At 33.3% G+C, this 15726-nt stretch overlaps 1 protein-coding gene across 1 annotated transcript; it reads left to right on the top strand.

Moving 5' to 3' along the window:
* Positions 1-1975: 1975 nt before the first annotated feature.
* Positions 1976-13549, top strand: LOC108568674. The gene is made up of 4 exons (XM_017929879.1): positions 1976-3326; positions 6281-6380; positions 8101-8191; positions 13327-13549. Exons 1-4 carry the CDS (start codon positions 2685-2687, stop codon positions 13535-13537), a joined length of 1044 nt encoding a protein of 347 aa, XP_017785368.1. The 5' UTR covers positions 1976-2684; the 3' UTR covers positions 13538-13549.
* Positions 13550-15726: the final 2177 nt, after the last annotated feature.

Here is a 15726-nt window from a genome sequence, read left to right on the forward strand (position 1 = left end):
AGAAACGATGGAAAAAAAAAAAGGACCAAGTCCTGCCGTGACCCAAATCCCTTCTCCGCCACCCTTCAAAGAGCGTGAGGGGTGCTTTTGCTTCTCGTTCCTCGCGATCTTCTCCCCCGGCTCGTGCACCGCGCCGTGTAACAAGATCATTACTATCAAGGACGAAGACAGAGGCTCGAAAATCACGATGGATTAAATGTCCCGCCGACCGAACGATAAACAACGCCGCTTTTTAGGTTATGCACACACCGCATTTAATACCCTCAATCCACTGCACCCCGTCCTGCAATAAAAACATATCGCTCCTCACATTTGACAACTGTTTTTGACAGCTGCCACATTATTATATTATGCAGTTAGCTACTTATTTACCTAATCATCATCACATATGTAAACAATAACCTCTATCCAATATAACTAAATACAATAAACTAATAATTTGAAATCTGTTAAATTAGCACAAGGTAGAATTTCCTCCAATTCTATCCATTGTATTCGTACGATTTCCCCAACCAAATGATATTTAAAAAAAAGATATTTTGTCAACAATATTTTTGCAACTGAAGGCCAGTATTTCATATTAAAACACAACAATTACAATCATACACATCGTTTAAACTTGGCCTCTGTCAAATTATTTCTGCACTCTTAGACGTTTGAGTCGTTGCATTTCATTGATATCGGTATTTTCATCCATTCAATGTTACATTTATGACTTAATGAAAAAAACCTAGAGATAAGATATTGATCAATAATGATTGTACACAAAAATACGAACAATTTTTAAATTTCCAATTTCAATTTATTAATTATTTCACACCCAAACTATCATCATTCAATTCGAATAAAAAATTATAAATTTATCGAATTTATCTCGTCATTGATCCAATTGCTAGATTCATATTTTTCATACTTTCGTCCGTTTCGCATGTGATCGTTTGTTAGATCAGTGATAAACAAATTTCCATGTCAGCCGCTATCTGATAACCTTAATTGTGCGCATTTGTCAAGGGAATTATATGGATAAAGCACGTCAAAAAAAAATCGCGCAGTTTGTTAATTTTGTTATTTTGTCTACATATATATTCGATGCTTGTATGTATAGGATTAAATATGTATATTTTGGAGTAAATGATATCACAAAATATAGCACATCAAAACAGTGAGATCATTTCTGTTTAATTATTAATTTAGTAGTTGGAATTTACTTTGTTTCATCATATTTTATTTGTTTAACAAATGCAATTTTCGGGTTCAATTAGGAGTTACAAAAAAAACTTCATTGCAGTTTTAAGTAATATAATAAAGTATCATTAGCTTTCATATAAACCTTAGCGCCGAAGAAATGTCATTGACAACTGTCAATATTTTTTTTAATAATACATCAGAATACTTGATAATTTTAATTGAGTTCTTAATATTAGAGGGGAAAATTAATTATAATTAAGAATATTATATAACCTAGAATAATTGTTATCAAGTTTTTAATAGCATATGGTGTCAAGAAAATGTACATCAAAATTGTCCTTGATATCTTAAGTAATATAGAAGGCGTTGTTATGTACACAATATTTCTATCATATAAATTAGTACGACAGTATAACAGACAACTGTCATTTAGTCCTTAGTGACAATTGCGAATTCAACGATAACCATAATGTGTTATTGTATCAATTATAATAAGATAAATAGCAACTGAATATCGGATTGTTTAGGTTATATGTTTGCAGTAGCTTCTTGGATGTTTAAGTTAATTTTCACTGCAGTTTAACTGTTCGAGTGGACATTTTTGTAATTTCGTTTTACCTTCAGTTGGTTCCCGTTTTCTCGGCGCGCGTTTTATTATTTATATATCGCGTGTCCAAAATTAAAATTTTGGTCGAAACAAATCACGGCGCTCTGGCGATGGGCCAGAGCCCCACCGACCGAACCGAACCTTCCGTAAGGTCGAGTGCGATGATATTTCGGCAACGCGAGGCGAAGGAAATCAGTAGCGACAACATCATCATCATCGAAGCGCTCACATCCACAAAAAAACATGCTCTAGGTGGCCGCGACGACAACAATAACAAATGCGCATCGCTGATTGTCAATATTCTCTTTTTGTTGTTAGTTGGTTTTCGATTTGGATTGTCGCGCTCCGTCCGTATCTCACTCGCTTTTTGAGCGAATTTGATATGTGAATATAGACGTTCCATTCCAATTTTATTTTTTTGGACGTCGCCACAGTTTTGCTCGGTCGTTCGGGCTCAGCAGTTCGCTCGCGAAAACCGTACACAACGAGCGCGTTCCTTGCTTATCAAAAATCCACAAATCGGGAAATTCGTGTATTATGTTCGTGCGTGGCTGTGGTGTGTGGATCAATCTAAGTTAATGTGAGTTTGTCTCCTGATGTCATCTCTTGAAGTGTTAAATTTTATGTGCGGTTGTGTAATAAATTGAAAAAAAAAAATACATATTGTTATGTGTGTGTGTTATTAGATGATCGATGGAAGGAAAGTGAAGTTGATGTGAATCGAGCGCGTTTTATCGTTTCTTTCCAATTATTTTATTTTTTGCTCTCTCTCTCTGTATTTCTCGAGCGGTTTATCGCGTTTATTACTATTTGCTAGTTGAAAAGAAATTAGTAAATAGCATTTATCGCTTGGCCAAGGTCGGTTTGATGCACTGAACGGGGGAAGGCCATGACCGGCGACGACGGAGCTGTGGAGGCGACCTGCAGGAGGTTCGGCCCAAACTGCAGTGAAATCGGCGACTCGGACTGCTTGGAAGCTTACAACCTCTACTGCGACTTCACCAAGAGACTCATCTGCGATGATACAAGGTCCGAGTGCGGCGCTCGTCGTGACTCTCTGTACTCCCTTGAAGAGCACGATGAGGACGTCGACGAGAACGAAAACACCAGGAAGCCGGTCAAGAAGAATAAGCTATCGCTGAAGTCGATGATCCTCGGTAGAAAAGATGATAAGCTGAAGAAGGGTGGGCGGATGTACGCTTCGGCCGTCGACATCTCCAATAAACCGCTGAAAAGGAGCTCCTCGTTTCTCAAGAAGAAAATCCTGAGCGAAGGCGCTCAGTTTCTGAAGAGGTCCTTCAGTTTCCGTGATTACAACAAGAAACGCGAGATCGACAAGTCCAGGGAGAAGCTGTCGGAGAACAAGAATCGCGAATGGGCGCAGAGTCTTCAGTCTCTGGTCGAGATAGATAACGCCGTCTCCTATAACGACCTCAGCTTTGTCAACTACGACGCGCTCAACAACTGCAGTTACAATGACAACGAGAAAGACAGGAACAAGATCTGGAGGACTCAGAGTATGGTTGTCAGTGTAAGTCTACGCGTCTACACTTCACAGCTTTGAATATGATACGTTATGCTCTATTATTACAACCGAATTTCACACGTGGATCCAATGCTTTTAATTCTTAAACATACTAAAAACAATGTCGTTATTTACACTATACAACAATAACAAATCTATAAAAATTAAACAAAAATTAACTTATCAAGTTATCCTGTAAAATGTCACAGATTATTATACAATTCCAATTAATTTTCAATTCTATTTTTTTAAGTATTTGAAACTAACTGGTAAATAGAGTGATGTTAATACTAATCTATAAATTGATAAACCATGAGTTTTAACAGTTGTCGACGTCAACCTCAGCTAACCTTATAATAAAAGTCCGCCCATTAAGAACTATCGAACATGGCGATATACAATAATTATTCATTGAAAACTATGTATTAATCACGTTACCTGTATTACAAATCCATTTATAAATAGAATAGCATTCATAATACATATTCGAATCATTCACGTCTAATAACAATTCAAACTATTCATTTCTTCTTCAATCTTCATTTCTACTCTTATATAATTATATCACAATTTGACGGCTGTCAATGCTTAATCTTTCCTAACCTTATTGACGGTAGCTGTTGAAATTGTGCTTGACACAAGCTAAGTGAAGAGTGAGGAGGTTTAAAGGAAGAACCTTATTTAATTTGTTTCTAGATAAAATTTCGGTTTGTACTAATTTTTGGTAAACTACGTATATAAAATATGTGTATTAATCTTTCTCAATGAGATAGAAAAACATAATATTTACTTTTTTTAAAATAGTTTGTCATTCATACAGCGTGTTTGTATAACAATTGTGCGAGCGACTTGCATAGATAAGTATTCAAGAAAATTTCCTTTTTCTCGCTTTTGTAACATGCAAATTGCATTGATAATCAAATGAAATAAATTAGTATTTTTTTCGTCACTCTACAAGATAAATTTTATAGATTATTGATAAAAGAACCTTATTATTATTATTTAGCGTAAAATAATGTATCATATGCATTGTTATCATTGTTTATTAAAATTATTTGATTAGAGATAACTTTAAACAATATATTAAAACCTATGTAAAAAGAACCCGGATAGTTTAATTTAATAATTACGTAAGATTATTCTCAGAATCAAGTGGTTGCATTCATTTATTTCTGCAATGAGAAGAGTGAGACTCGAAATTAAGAATGTCAAGGATGCATTTGGATATACAAAATAAATACACAAGCATATTCACATAATATGTTTTTAACCAAACTGTAATTGGTATAATTTTTTATAAACTAATTGAAGTTGTATACGTAGTTTCGATAAACAAACACAAACTACGTCTACAACTTCAATTGTGACGTAATTCGTTGATTAAATTTCTATTGATTTTGCACAAATTGTTTTTAAAGAACATGTAAATTCACTCTAATAAATATTTTTTTTTTTTTGTTAATTATACTTTTTTTATACATTTAAACCATTAGCATTCACGAGATGGAGCTTAAATCAAATCGACTAATTTACATCGGGTTTATTCTGAAATAACAACGTAATTATGGTTTATAACGCAAAATCTATATAGTTTATATTAATTATGATGTTAATGTAAATGTTAATTTCTTGAATCACGAGATGGCGATTAAATTGTTATTTTTTTTATAAACTAATTTATCCGAACTACGTGTACAACTTCAATTGTGACGTAATTCGTTGATGAAATTTCTATTGATTTTGCACAAATCGCTTTTACGTGTTATTCACTTGAATAAATAAGATGTCAAGTGCAATATGTATTATATGTAAAATTAATCATATAACTCAGAAAGTTGATATATTTTCTAAAAATAAATAAATATCAAACAATAACCGTGGACTGCGTGAAATGTAAATAGGAACAGGTTTGGCTGGTGGCCGATTTATTCGAGAATTGTGTATGAATCACACGTTTGACCATTGTCAAATTCGTAATCGACTTATATTTAAAGTGAAAAAAAAAATAAGTTTTGGAAATAGTTTATGCTCGACTTAATGAATCAAGGTTGGTAATAAGTTACAAAAAAAAGCATCTCGTGTTGTATTTGATATTTACGACAGTTGAGCAATGTCAACGTTTTTCCAGAACGAATGTGCATGTTGTGACAACTATTAATAAACTAATGCTATGGATGACAATTAACACTTTGACATTTATATAATATATCATTAATTCAACAGTAATTGAATCTTACATTTAAACATATGATTAGTTCTCAATTAATCATGATGATTTATGAAAAGCAAATTTTATAATTATCGTGCGTCACATCAATTAGTTCAGAACAAAGTTAATTAATCATAAGGAAATGATTATTTTTATATTACTTTATTATTTATATAAAATTAATATCGTTTAGTTGAATTTGACACTTATGACATTTTCTTTATAACAGTTATTCTGTTATGTTTAATTGTTTTAACCTTATGTAACTTGATACATATATCATTTTTGTTATTAAATCTTAACTGTAAAGTTTTGAGCTTCATTCTATAATAATGCAAATATTTAAATGAACATTCCAACTATATTACTTCTCTAAATACAAAATATATATATACAATTTGATAAGAATCGCGATCCTCAATGTATCATAAAGATACGGCCTGTTATCAGATCAATACGCAAACAGAGCAATGCTAATAAAAAAAAGAAGATCGGGCATAAACTTTTTTTATACGATTGCGTAACGCAAAGCACATACATACATACACACACGCGACTGCATATTTATGCACGTTCGGCGTTGCCACTGTAAAAAGAAAAAAAAACGCTGTGAATCTGCTATTCAATGCTCTTGTGGGGATTCCCCTTTTCAATTTATTACCATCCTCTCCACCACTCATTTCGTACACTCACTCTCTTTTATGTTCTCCCCCGCCTCATACTTTTATTTATATTATTTACACATTTGCAGGGCTCGCTGGATGCTCGCAGGCCGTCGAAACTGACGAGGGGAACTTCCGTTTCCGGTGTCTGCCATGCAGCCACGTCAACGCTGCCAACCTACAAAAATGGTAAGTTTTTCACGGTCGATGAGGAAAATGCGCGATCGTTGAGATCCGCCGTATCAACTTTCGATTAGATAACATTCCACCGATAAAAAATGATATGCAAATTGTTTAACTTGGTTCTCTTTTTAAAGAGAGAATAGAAAAAAATATAGATATAACTTTCGAGCGTCTATTGAACTATTGAAAATTTCAACGACGATACTCAATCACGTGCTTTGCAGTTATCGAAAAAAAAAAAACAACTCCGTGCAAATATACAATTTAAAAGTTTCACATTGATAATTTCCAAAAAAACCCTTTGCTCCAATTGAAATTTTATTTTTAATTATTAAGGTATTACTTTGTAGTTTTTTATTGTCGTAATAAATGTTATTATTATTGTTCGAAAAAAATCAATTAGAAATCAACACACTTTTTATTGACAACTGTAAAGTTAAATTTCATTAAATAGTTAATGGATGCCTGCGAGATGGCGCTCTAATCGAATTATACTAAATTTTACTGGATTTAAATACAACAATTCTCTTTTAAGAAATTCAGACTAATAAAATTTTGTTGGGCAGAAAGATCAATGGTAAATAGCCTTTTGTAGCAATTTAAATTAGTTTATTTTTTATTACTATGATATTGTGTTAAGTTTATATTTTGGTAATTTGTTCCAAAAATATTATTATTTATTTTGTGTCAGTTGTTAGTAAAACAAAAACTATGATTTATTAAAATCAATTCACACAAGAAAATTTTAATTATTTCTCATTGCTATATAATTCATAAATTTAAAGTCATTCAATTCAAAACGAGATATTTGCAACGAGTTTTTTTTTCTAAAATTAGAAGTAGATTGTGTAATATATGGTATTTTTGTTTTTTATGTTTTTGATTGCGTCTAAATCAAATAGACTAATTTGCACCGCGTTTCTTCTGAAATAACAACGTAATTATGTTTAATAAAAAAATATTCTATAATGTTTATTATTTATGATGTTAAATTGTTGAATCACAAGATGGCGCTTAAATCAAAACAACTATTTTTTATTTAATTATGTATTCTAAAGAAATATATGATATTTTTGTTATTTATAATATTAATTTTTGATTTATTGCATCACGAGATGGCGCTCTTTAAGGGGCGGTGGTACGTACATTGTACCACCTTTTTAATTGTATCTTAATTTTCTGGAAAATGTCCAGAAAAGAGAAATTACCAACTTCTAATCAGTAAATTCATCAAAACTATTCATGGATTCTATATGCATTACAATTTGTATTGTTACAAATATATTTTACATTTTTTTGTCTGTCTATTTAGGAATTACGAAAAGTTAAATCAAATCAAGTAATTTATACTTATTTCAAAGCACTTTGTATTTACTTTTAAATTACGCGATTTTTTACCACATTTATAGAGTATAAATCAATGAATTTCGAATCAAATGTAAATTAAACGAAAAAATATTTTCATCACAGGTGAAAATACTGAGAAGGGTATTGATTTGTGCATGCCATTTAATCAAATTAACTTTGATGTTTAAAAGCTTAAAAGGTCAATTCAATTTATTTGTGTGTTCGTTTTGTCCGAGGCGAACTTAAATAAAAATTGGTACTTACATCCTGTGTGTGTGTGTTTGGAAAGTAATTGGCAATTAACGCAGTGAGCGTGTTTATTTTTTTTTAATTATTTGATTTTGTTATTATTATTATTTTGTTTTTGGTTTATTTTCAGAACATTTGGGCACCGTTTCGTTACCAACATTGAGCCAGCTGAATGCGGATAATGCGGACGTTTCGCCGGAACCGAGTCCCACGCATAAATAGTGAGTAAATTGATTGATTTCACGTTGGAATACAATTAATTTCTATATAAAATAGTCGTTGTTTTGTTATTAATAATAGAATTGGAATTTGATCGAGTTTCAATACGTTAAATGTAGTTAATTCATGTAGTTCATAATTTATGTATTTTGGACGGTAACCAATAAATACATAAACGATACATAACCTTCGTAAAAAAAAAATAACTATTGATATAAAAATTTTGAATACAAAATGTGAGTGTGAATGAAAACTCGGATGGAAGGTTCTAATTACTAATATCAAGATTTAGTGTACATAATATAAAACTCCAGTAGAATGAATGTGAGTATGTGAAAATAATGTTTGGAAAACTGATGGAAACATGAAGTTCTAAGTAATAGTATCAAAATCTAATATACAAAGTATAGAGGTATAATAGAATGATTGTAGGTGTGTGAAAATAATGTTTGGAAAACTTTGATGGAAACATGAAGTTCTAAGTAGTAGTATAAAGATATAGTATACAAAGTGTAAAGATACAATAGAATGAATGTAAGTGTGTAAAAATAATGTGTAGAAATGTTTAGAAAACTTTGATGGAAAGGTGAAGTTCTAATTACTAATATCAAGATTTAGTATACAAAATGTAAAAGTCAATAGAATGAATGTAGGTGTGTGAAAACAATGTGAAGTAATGTTTGCGAAACTCTGATGGAAACATGAAGTTCTAAGTAATAGTATCAAGATCTATAAACAAAATGTAAAGGTACAATAGAATTAATGTAGGTGTGTGAAAATAATGTGTATAAATGTTTAGAAACCTCTGATGGAAAGATGAACTTCTAATTACTAATATCAAGATTAAGTATACACAATGTAAAAGTACAATAGAATGAATTGGGGTGTGTGAAAATAATATAAATTATGTTTGCAAAACTCTGATGGAAACATGAAGTTCTAAGTAGTAGTATCAAGATCTAGTATACAAAATGTAATAAGATAAATGTAGGTGTGCGAATATAATATGTAGAAATGTATGAAAAACTGTGATGAAAACATGAAATTCTAATTAGTAATATCAAGACTTAGAATACAAAATGTGAAAATAGAATGAATGTAGGCGTATAGAAATAATGTGTAGAAATGTTTGAAAGACTCAAATAAAAGGACGAAGTTCACTTTATATAAACGCAAGGAGATAAAAAAATAACATACAGAAAAAAGTGAATATGTAATAGTCGTTTGCATTTTGTTCGCGTGCACTTTTTTTTTGTTTACCCTGGATTTCGCAAATCCGTCGACTCTACTCGTAATATATACATTTCTTTCTATTCTCTTTTCTCCATGCACCCGTTTGACTTGAGATTGAATGCGCGCCAATTTGTAACCGGAAATGGAAACGGCGGAACCTGCCGCCACCCGCACACACAGCCACACACACATACATATATATATGCTTATGTGCATACGTGTGTGTGTAAATATATATTGAGAGAAGGTGGCTTGATCCGTTTCACTCTTTCCTTTCAGAACTCGAGAACACGTCCACATTCATTCGAAAAAGAAAAAAAAAAGGACTCCGGGAGGTCGGCAATATATTTTATTTTACTTTCGTTCGGGACCGTAAATTTCCGGCGCCGGATATAAACGACGGCGTTCATGAAATATGCCTAAACACATTTCTGGGCGACCGTGAATTAAATGGAATTAAATTCAAGCAATATAAATATATCGTGTGGACGATTCACGTGCATCTGATAATTGCATCTAAAATTTTCGTTTCCAAGACAAAAATAAGTATTTACAGTAAATTATATTAGTACCCTACTTTATTATTTGCTATTCAAAAAGTTTGTTATATTGTGTATTAGCTACTGTTGTAATTGTCTGATTAGTTTATAGTACGTTTCGGTTGGTTTCGGTTTTCGATACAAAAGTTTGTTCGAAAACAGAATTTAATGAAAAACAGAAAACATTTTCTACATAAGAAATGAATGGTGTTAATTTATCAAAATGTAAAATCAAATTTGAATATATTTTAAAATCGATTTTTAATCATTTATAATTGATAAACACACATTTTTCTTTTAAATAAATTAAATTAAATTAAATTCCCGACATGCCAATCCCTGTCGCCGAGGACGTCCAGCTGCATCTCCTTATTCATATCCGTGATAATCTTGAACAGGGTTATCAAGACCTTGTTCCAAGCCTGCAGAACTTCGCCGGACACGTTCAGCTTTGTAGTCAGGAACTGCAGGATGCAAATGCGGAAATCGCTGTATGCTGCAGTCGTGATGTGCCTCTTTGTGTGATTCATGGTGTGATTGTACAGAATCTGCACGAGCATCTCCGGCTTATCTATGTAATCCGCGATAGACGAGAACTGCCTCATCACCTTCAGTCCGTGTAGCGTCAGATCGGGGAAAGCCTTCAGGTCGGGGATTTCATCGAATTTGAATCTTTTGTAATAGGACTGGTGCTCGGGAAAGCGATCGAAAAAGATCAGAAACAGAGTGACGCTGTAGTAACCGGGATTCAGTCGAAGGATTTCCCACGTTTTCATGAAGAGTTTCTTCTCGGCCACGGTTATTCCGAACGTGTCATGAAGCTTTGGCTTCCTATAACTCTTACCCATAATTACAATTTAAAAAAACAACAACAACTGCAAACGTCGTTTTGGCATTAACAACTATACTGTCATTCTGATAGTAGCAAATCGTTTACTGGATTATTATCCCAATCTAAATTTACTTCTGTAATAACATCAGTATTTTTGAAAAAATGGATTTGCTTTCGTGATACAAATAATGTTGTATAATTGTTTAACAGATAGCTCTCTTCTTATTCTTTTTATTTACACTTCTACATACTTCACATAGCCTGTGCTTTGCATAATTTCGCTAGTAAACAACACTTGATCAAATGGAAATAAGGCACTATAAACTCAGGGCAAAAATAGAAAATGATTCTCTGTTTTTTATAATACAATATGTCACGTTTGCAGCGACATCTTTTATTTCGATTTAGACACCGATCCATCCCTGTATAAGCTCAGAAAAGAAATTGTTAATGCCTGAAATATTTTTATTCTACAGAGATGTCAAAGTTCCCAAACGGTCATGTAATTGTTACGTCAGTTGCGGCGTTCGCGTGTCCGGCTCGCTCGTTCCCAGACAATGCAGTCCTGATGCATATCTCATGTAAATTTTGTTTTGAGTTTCCATCCGAGTTTCGCGTTTGTTTCTGCAAGTGCACACTGCCCCACCTTTCCATCCGTTGTTTTATTTTAATAACGCTAAGAGATTGCGAAAGATTTTCATACGCCGGAAAAGTTTATCCGCGATGTGGGTTTTTGGGGTAGGGGGATGATTTCGGAAGAAAGTTTTTGCGGTCGCATCTGCTCCTCGTTTCCTCGTTTTTCAGGCATCGAAGGTGGCGTGAACAAAAAAAGAGTAGAGAGATAGAGAGGAGAGACAAGACGTTCGTTCGTTTGTGGAATGTGAAATGCTCTTCGCATGAAGACATTTATAAAGCCTAGACGCAGATTAAACGAAGCTTTCTCGTATTATATCCATTTACATATATACTTTTTTTACCGCACCTCTCATACAAGAGGAGTTGGATCCTCTTTTTCTCCATCTCTTCCTTCCTTTGTGCCGACTCTGCGCAAATATTTGTGCTTTCATCTCGATCTCAAGTGGCCCTTCTGCTCCTACATCCCTTCACATCCGTACTGAATATTTCAGTGCGATGCGAGTACCACTTTTTTTCTTTAACGTTGCCATCTCTTTTGCTCTAATTAAGACTGTTAACTTACAAGCAACAATATTTAGAAACGTTATTTAATTTTCATAATTTAGCATTTTGTTTTTAGATCACAGATGCCGTTTTAATAATTAAACATAATAACAAATATTTTGATTTAATCACAATCACATCCTCTTAAAAAAAAATGGATATTGGAGTTTAACATATCTTTCTTCTCTTTTAATAATTACGGCATTATTTATGATTCTTTTTGGTGCTTATCAACCTATATTTGTTTTCTTCTTCTTCTTTTATTAACCCTCCACTCCCTTCACTTAGCTTACGTCAAGCACAATTTCGCCAGCTACCGAATATATTTGTTTTAATAGGTTTGGATTCACGAAATATGTCAAATATAATTATCATTTTAAAATCACAGATGGCGTCTTTCTAATTATATAAAATACACATTCGGCAACAGCGGATTAATTAGTTAGTTGGAAATACCGGCCCGCAAAGATATAATTATAAAAACCAAATACAGTGGAACCTCGCTTAACGAGCAAAATTAATTAAGAAATTTTGAAACGGATTAAACTCGTTAACCGAGGTTCCACTGTACAGTAGAACCTCGAGCATAATATATTCCAAAATTTCCGTATATTCCATTTTTTCTTGTATTGAATACAGTGGAAAAATATTGGAAAATTGCAATATTTTTCCACTGTATACATATTTTTTTGAGTATTATTTTCAGCATTATTGTATTTTACATTAATTTATATAGGTTTATATTTGTTTCGCTTTACAGATTATGCTCGTTAAACAAGGATCTACTGTACTTCCCTTGTTTTGTTTTCAATTTGGGGTGGTAAATTTTGTGATCACAATTGTTTCTATCAAATTGTATTGACTGCGATCGCTGTTTAATTGGATCCTTTGGAAGAGTGCCCATAGTTACCATACGTAGCTAATAACAACATCATTATTTCGGCCGCAATTGGCAAATCCGCAAATACTACCAGAGTGAGATTTGGAGTAAATAAATATTTCGAAACTTGTTCATTTTACAAACTCGATGATACGTTTACACTACTTTTAGATTAGGTTCATTAAGTTAGGTTAAGATAGATTATCTAAATTAATATAGTAGTTAGGTAAGGTTAACTTACCCTAACTTAATTAAGTACATAAGTTAACGTCTGCGTTTGCTTACGTTGAGTTACGGAAATTATCATCAGCATTATAATTTATGATGGAAAACATAGCTATTGCCAGAGAAATCAAATATGAATAGTTATATTTCAAAATTGTCGTTTTCCTCTGCGTTTCCTATTTCATCCAGTTGTATGGCCGCATTTAATTGGTAGTCGAGAATGCTAAATGTGATGCGTTTATGTTTCAGTCGCAGAAGACCGCAGAGCGTCAGTTCGGATGATGGAAAACAGCGGCCGTACGCGAATGGCAGCTTCCGGTCTGCCGGAAGTGGCTGCGCCAAGTTGAAACGGAACAACGCGTGCAGACAGAAGAGCCGGACCACCGTCGTTTCCAATTCTCATCTGGTTCGCAACTTTGACGATGATTCGGTAAGTCCACAAAATAAATGCACTATCTAAAAAAATATATGACATGAGGAAAATGTCAAATTAAAAAAACATTGGAAACGTCAAATTTTTTGATATTTATGACTCGATTCTATTTTCTTGGTGACTTGATAAATTGCAAATGCCTTTGACATTCTTCTATTTTTGATTCTACATTCAATAATATGAATTATATTTGGTTATTTGATTTCACTGTTGTTACAGTTTTAATCATAAATGAAGTTTTTTGATTTTACCCCATTTTTATCCTATTGAGGTTATGTCATTTACACATTTGATGTTAGCAGCGCTAAGTGTTAAATTATTGATTTTGTAAAATTTATTGTATTTTTACAAAAATATGTTTTCCATTATTTGTAAAGATTTATTTTGTACAGCACAGCATGTGTGTTAAATAAATAAGTAAATAGAAGGGACGAAGTGAATTCGAAACGTCAAAAGCCGAATAAAAGTTGAGGGAGATAAGCTTTTGTTTCGTCCTCCCAGCTGCTCAATTCCCTTCATTCCGTCTCTTTTTGTTTTCTTTACGCGTAGTCTTCGTCTCTCCTAGTAAATCCAAGTGTCGTAAATTTTCTTTTCCACCGCGTTTCCTCCTTTCTCCCGCGATTAAGTCCGCGCGAAATGCGAGTTTGTAAATAGAATGAGAAACGCGAAAGAGATGATGCTGGTGCTGATTCTAGTATCGGCTTTTTCCGGAATAACAGAATTTGTCCCGCGGCCCCAAGAGGACCCACTTGGAACGGGGCCAAAAGAACGGCAGCAGGAATTTCGGTTTCGTATCTCTGATATTTCATTCCTCCGCCCACGAACGAAGGATTAGTAGAGACGCTCGCCGGACGATAGAGAAAGAGAATTAGTTGAAAGAGGACTTTATAATAATATGCAAGAAGCGAATGCTTTTAATTGGGCGGCGCCAAGTTACAGCGATCTTTGTTGAATGGACAATGGGTGTTCGTTGCACACGGCGAAGTTGGGGAGAAAATGAGGCGCCAATTTGGCGCTCCCTAATTGATATTCGGTGCAAATGGCGTGGAAGACGAGGTCCCCAAAGAATAACGTTGCGCGCTCGAGACGTGAAGAATGCGATTTGCGTCTATCCAGAAAGTTCGGATATTGTTTCGAAACGGAAACTGCTTAATTGTATAAACTTCTAAACATAAACCCACAGTTATGCAACTGCAGCAGAAAGCAAAACCGATAGTTTAAAACATCATACTTAATCTAATACACTAAGTTAGGCGCCAAAATTCATATATACCAACATTGCATATATCAATTGATTACAAAGTTTTACATTTATGCACAAATTAGTAAAATGAAGCCAACAGAATCAATATTAATGAAAATTTTATTAAAAGACTCAATTTGCGAAATAAATAATTACTTAAATATTATTCAATGCACACCGAATTTGGTTACAGAAAAATACAATATATATTTAATTTGGAAAAAAACGTTCATTATTTATTTAATAATTATTTTATTCCTAGTTTTCACGGAACACCTATTAACTTTCGCGGAACATAATTTGGGAATCCCTGGCTTAGAGTAAAACCTGTGTTTTATCAGAATCGTGTTTTATACCTACGCTAAATTAAAACTATTTAGAAAGGATTGCGGCAAGTTAGCTGCAAACGTTTAAGCAATCCTTATATGGGCAAATTTGTGTTTGAAAATCTATGCGTTTTGATAGCAACTAATGTAAAGTAATTGTGTATAGGGAAATGTATTAAAGAAAAATTTAAATAGTTTTGATGATTATGTTGAAAGCTGATGTAGTAATTGTTGGGGTTGAATGGGTTGTAATAATTATAATAATTATGGAACGTCAGATAATCAGTCCAAATATGTACGATTGTTATTTCTGTTTCAATCGACGAATCACCCGCGCACTTTGCGCCTTTCCTTTAATTAATGAAGTTTCGTTATAAACGAGTCTTGTGCATTCGAAATAGTTTTCCGTTAGTTGGATGATTTCGTGCGAGCGGGGGTAGCGCAAATTTGAGTTTTCTCGAGACGATTTGTTTTTGGTTGGTAGGAATGAGAGGGGATAGAGGGAAAGGCGAAGAGCTTAAATTGATCTCCGTTTAATGGATGTTACAGGGGGTGGTTTTGTGTTCCTAATGTTTTGAAACCCTCCAGATCGCGCACGAAAGTTTCTTACGCCGCTTTCAACCGCCAGCAAACATGCATGGATATAT

Source organism: Nicrophorus vespilloides, unplaced genomic scaffold (genome assembly GCF_001412225.1).
Source record: "Nicrophorus vespilloides isolate i.1.1-1 unplaced genomic scaffold, Nicve_v1.0, whole genome shotgun sequence".
In the NCBI taxonomy this organism is placed as follows: domain Eukaryota; kingdom Metazoa; phylum Arthropoda; class Insecta; order Coleoptera; family Silphidae; genus Nicrophorus; species Nicrophorus vespilloides.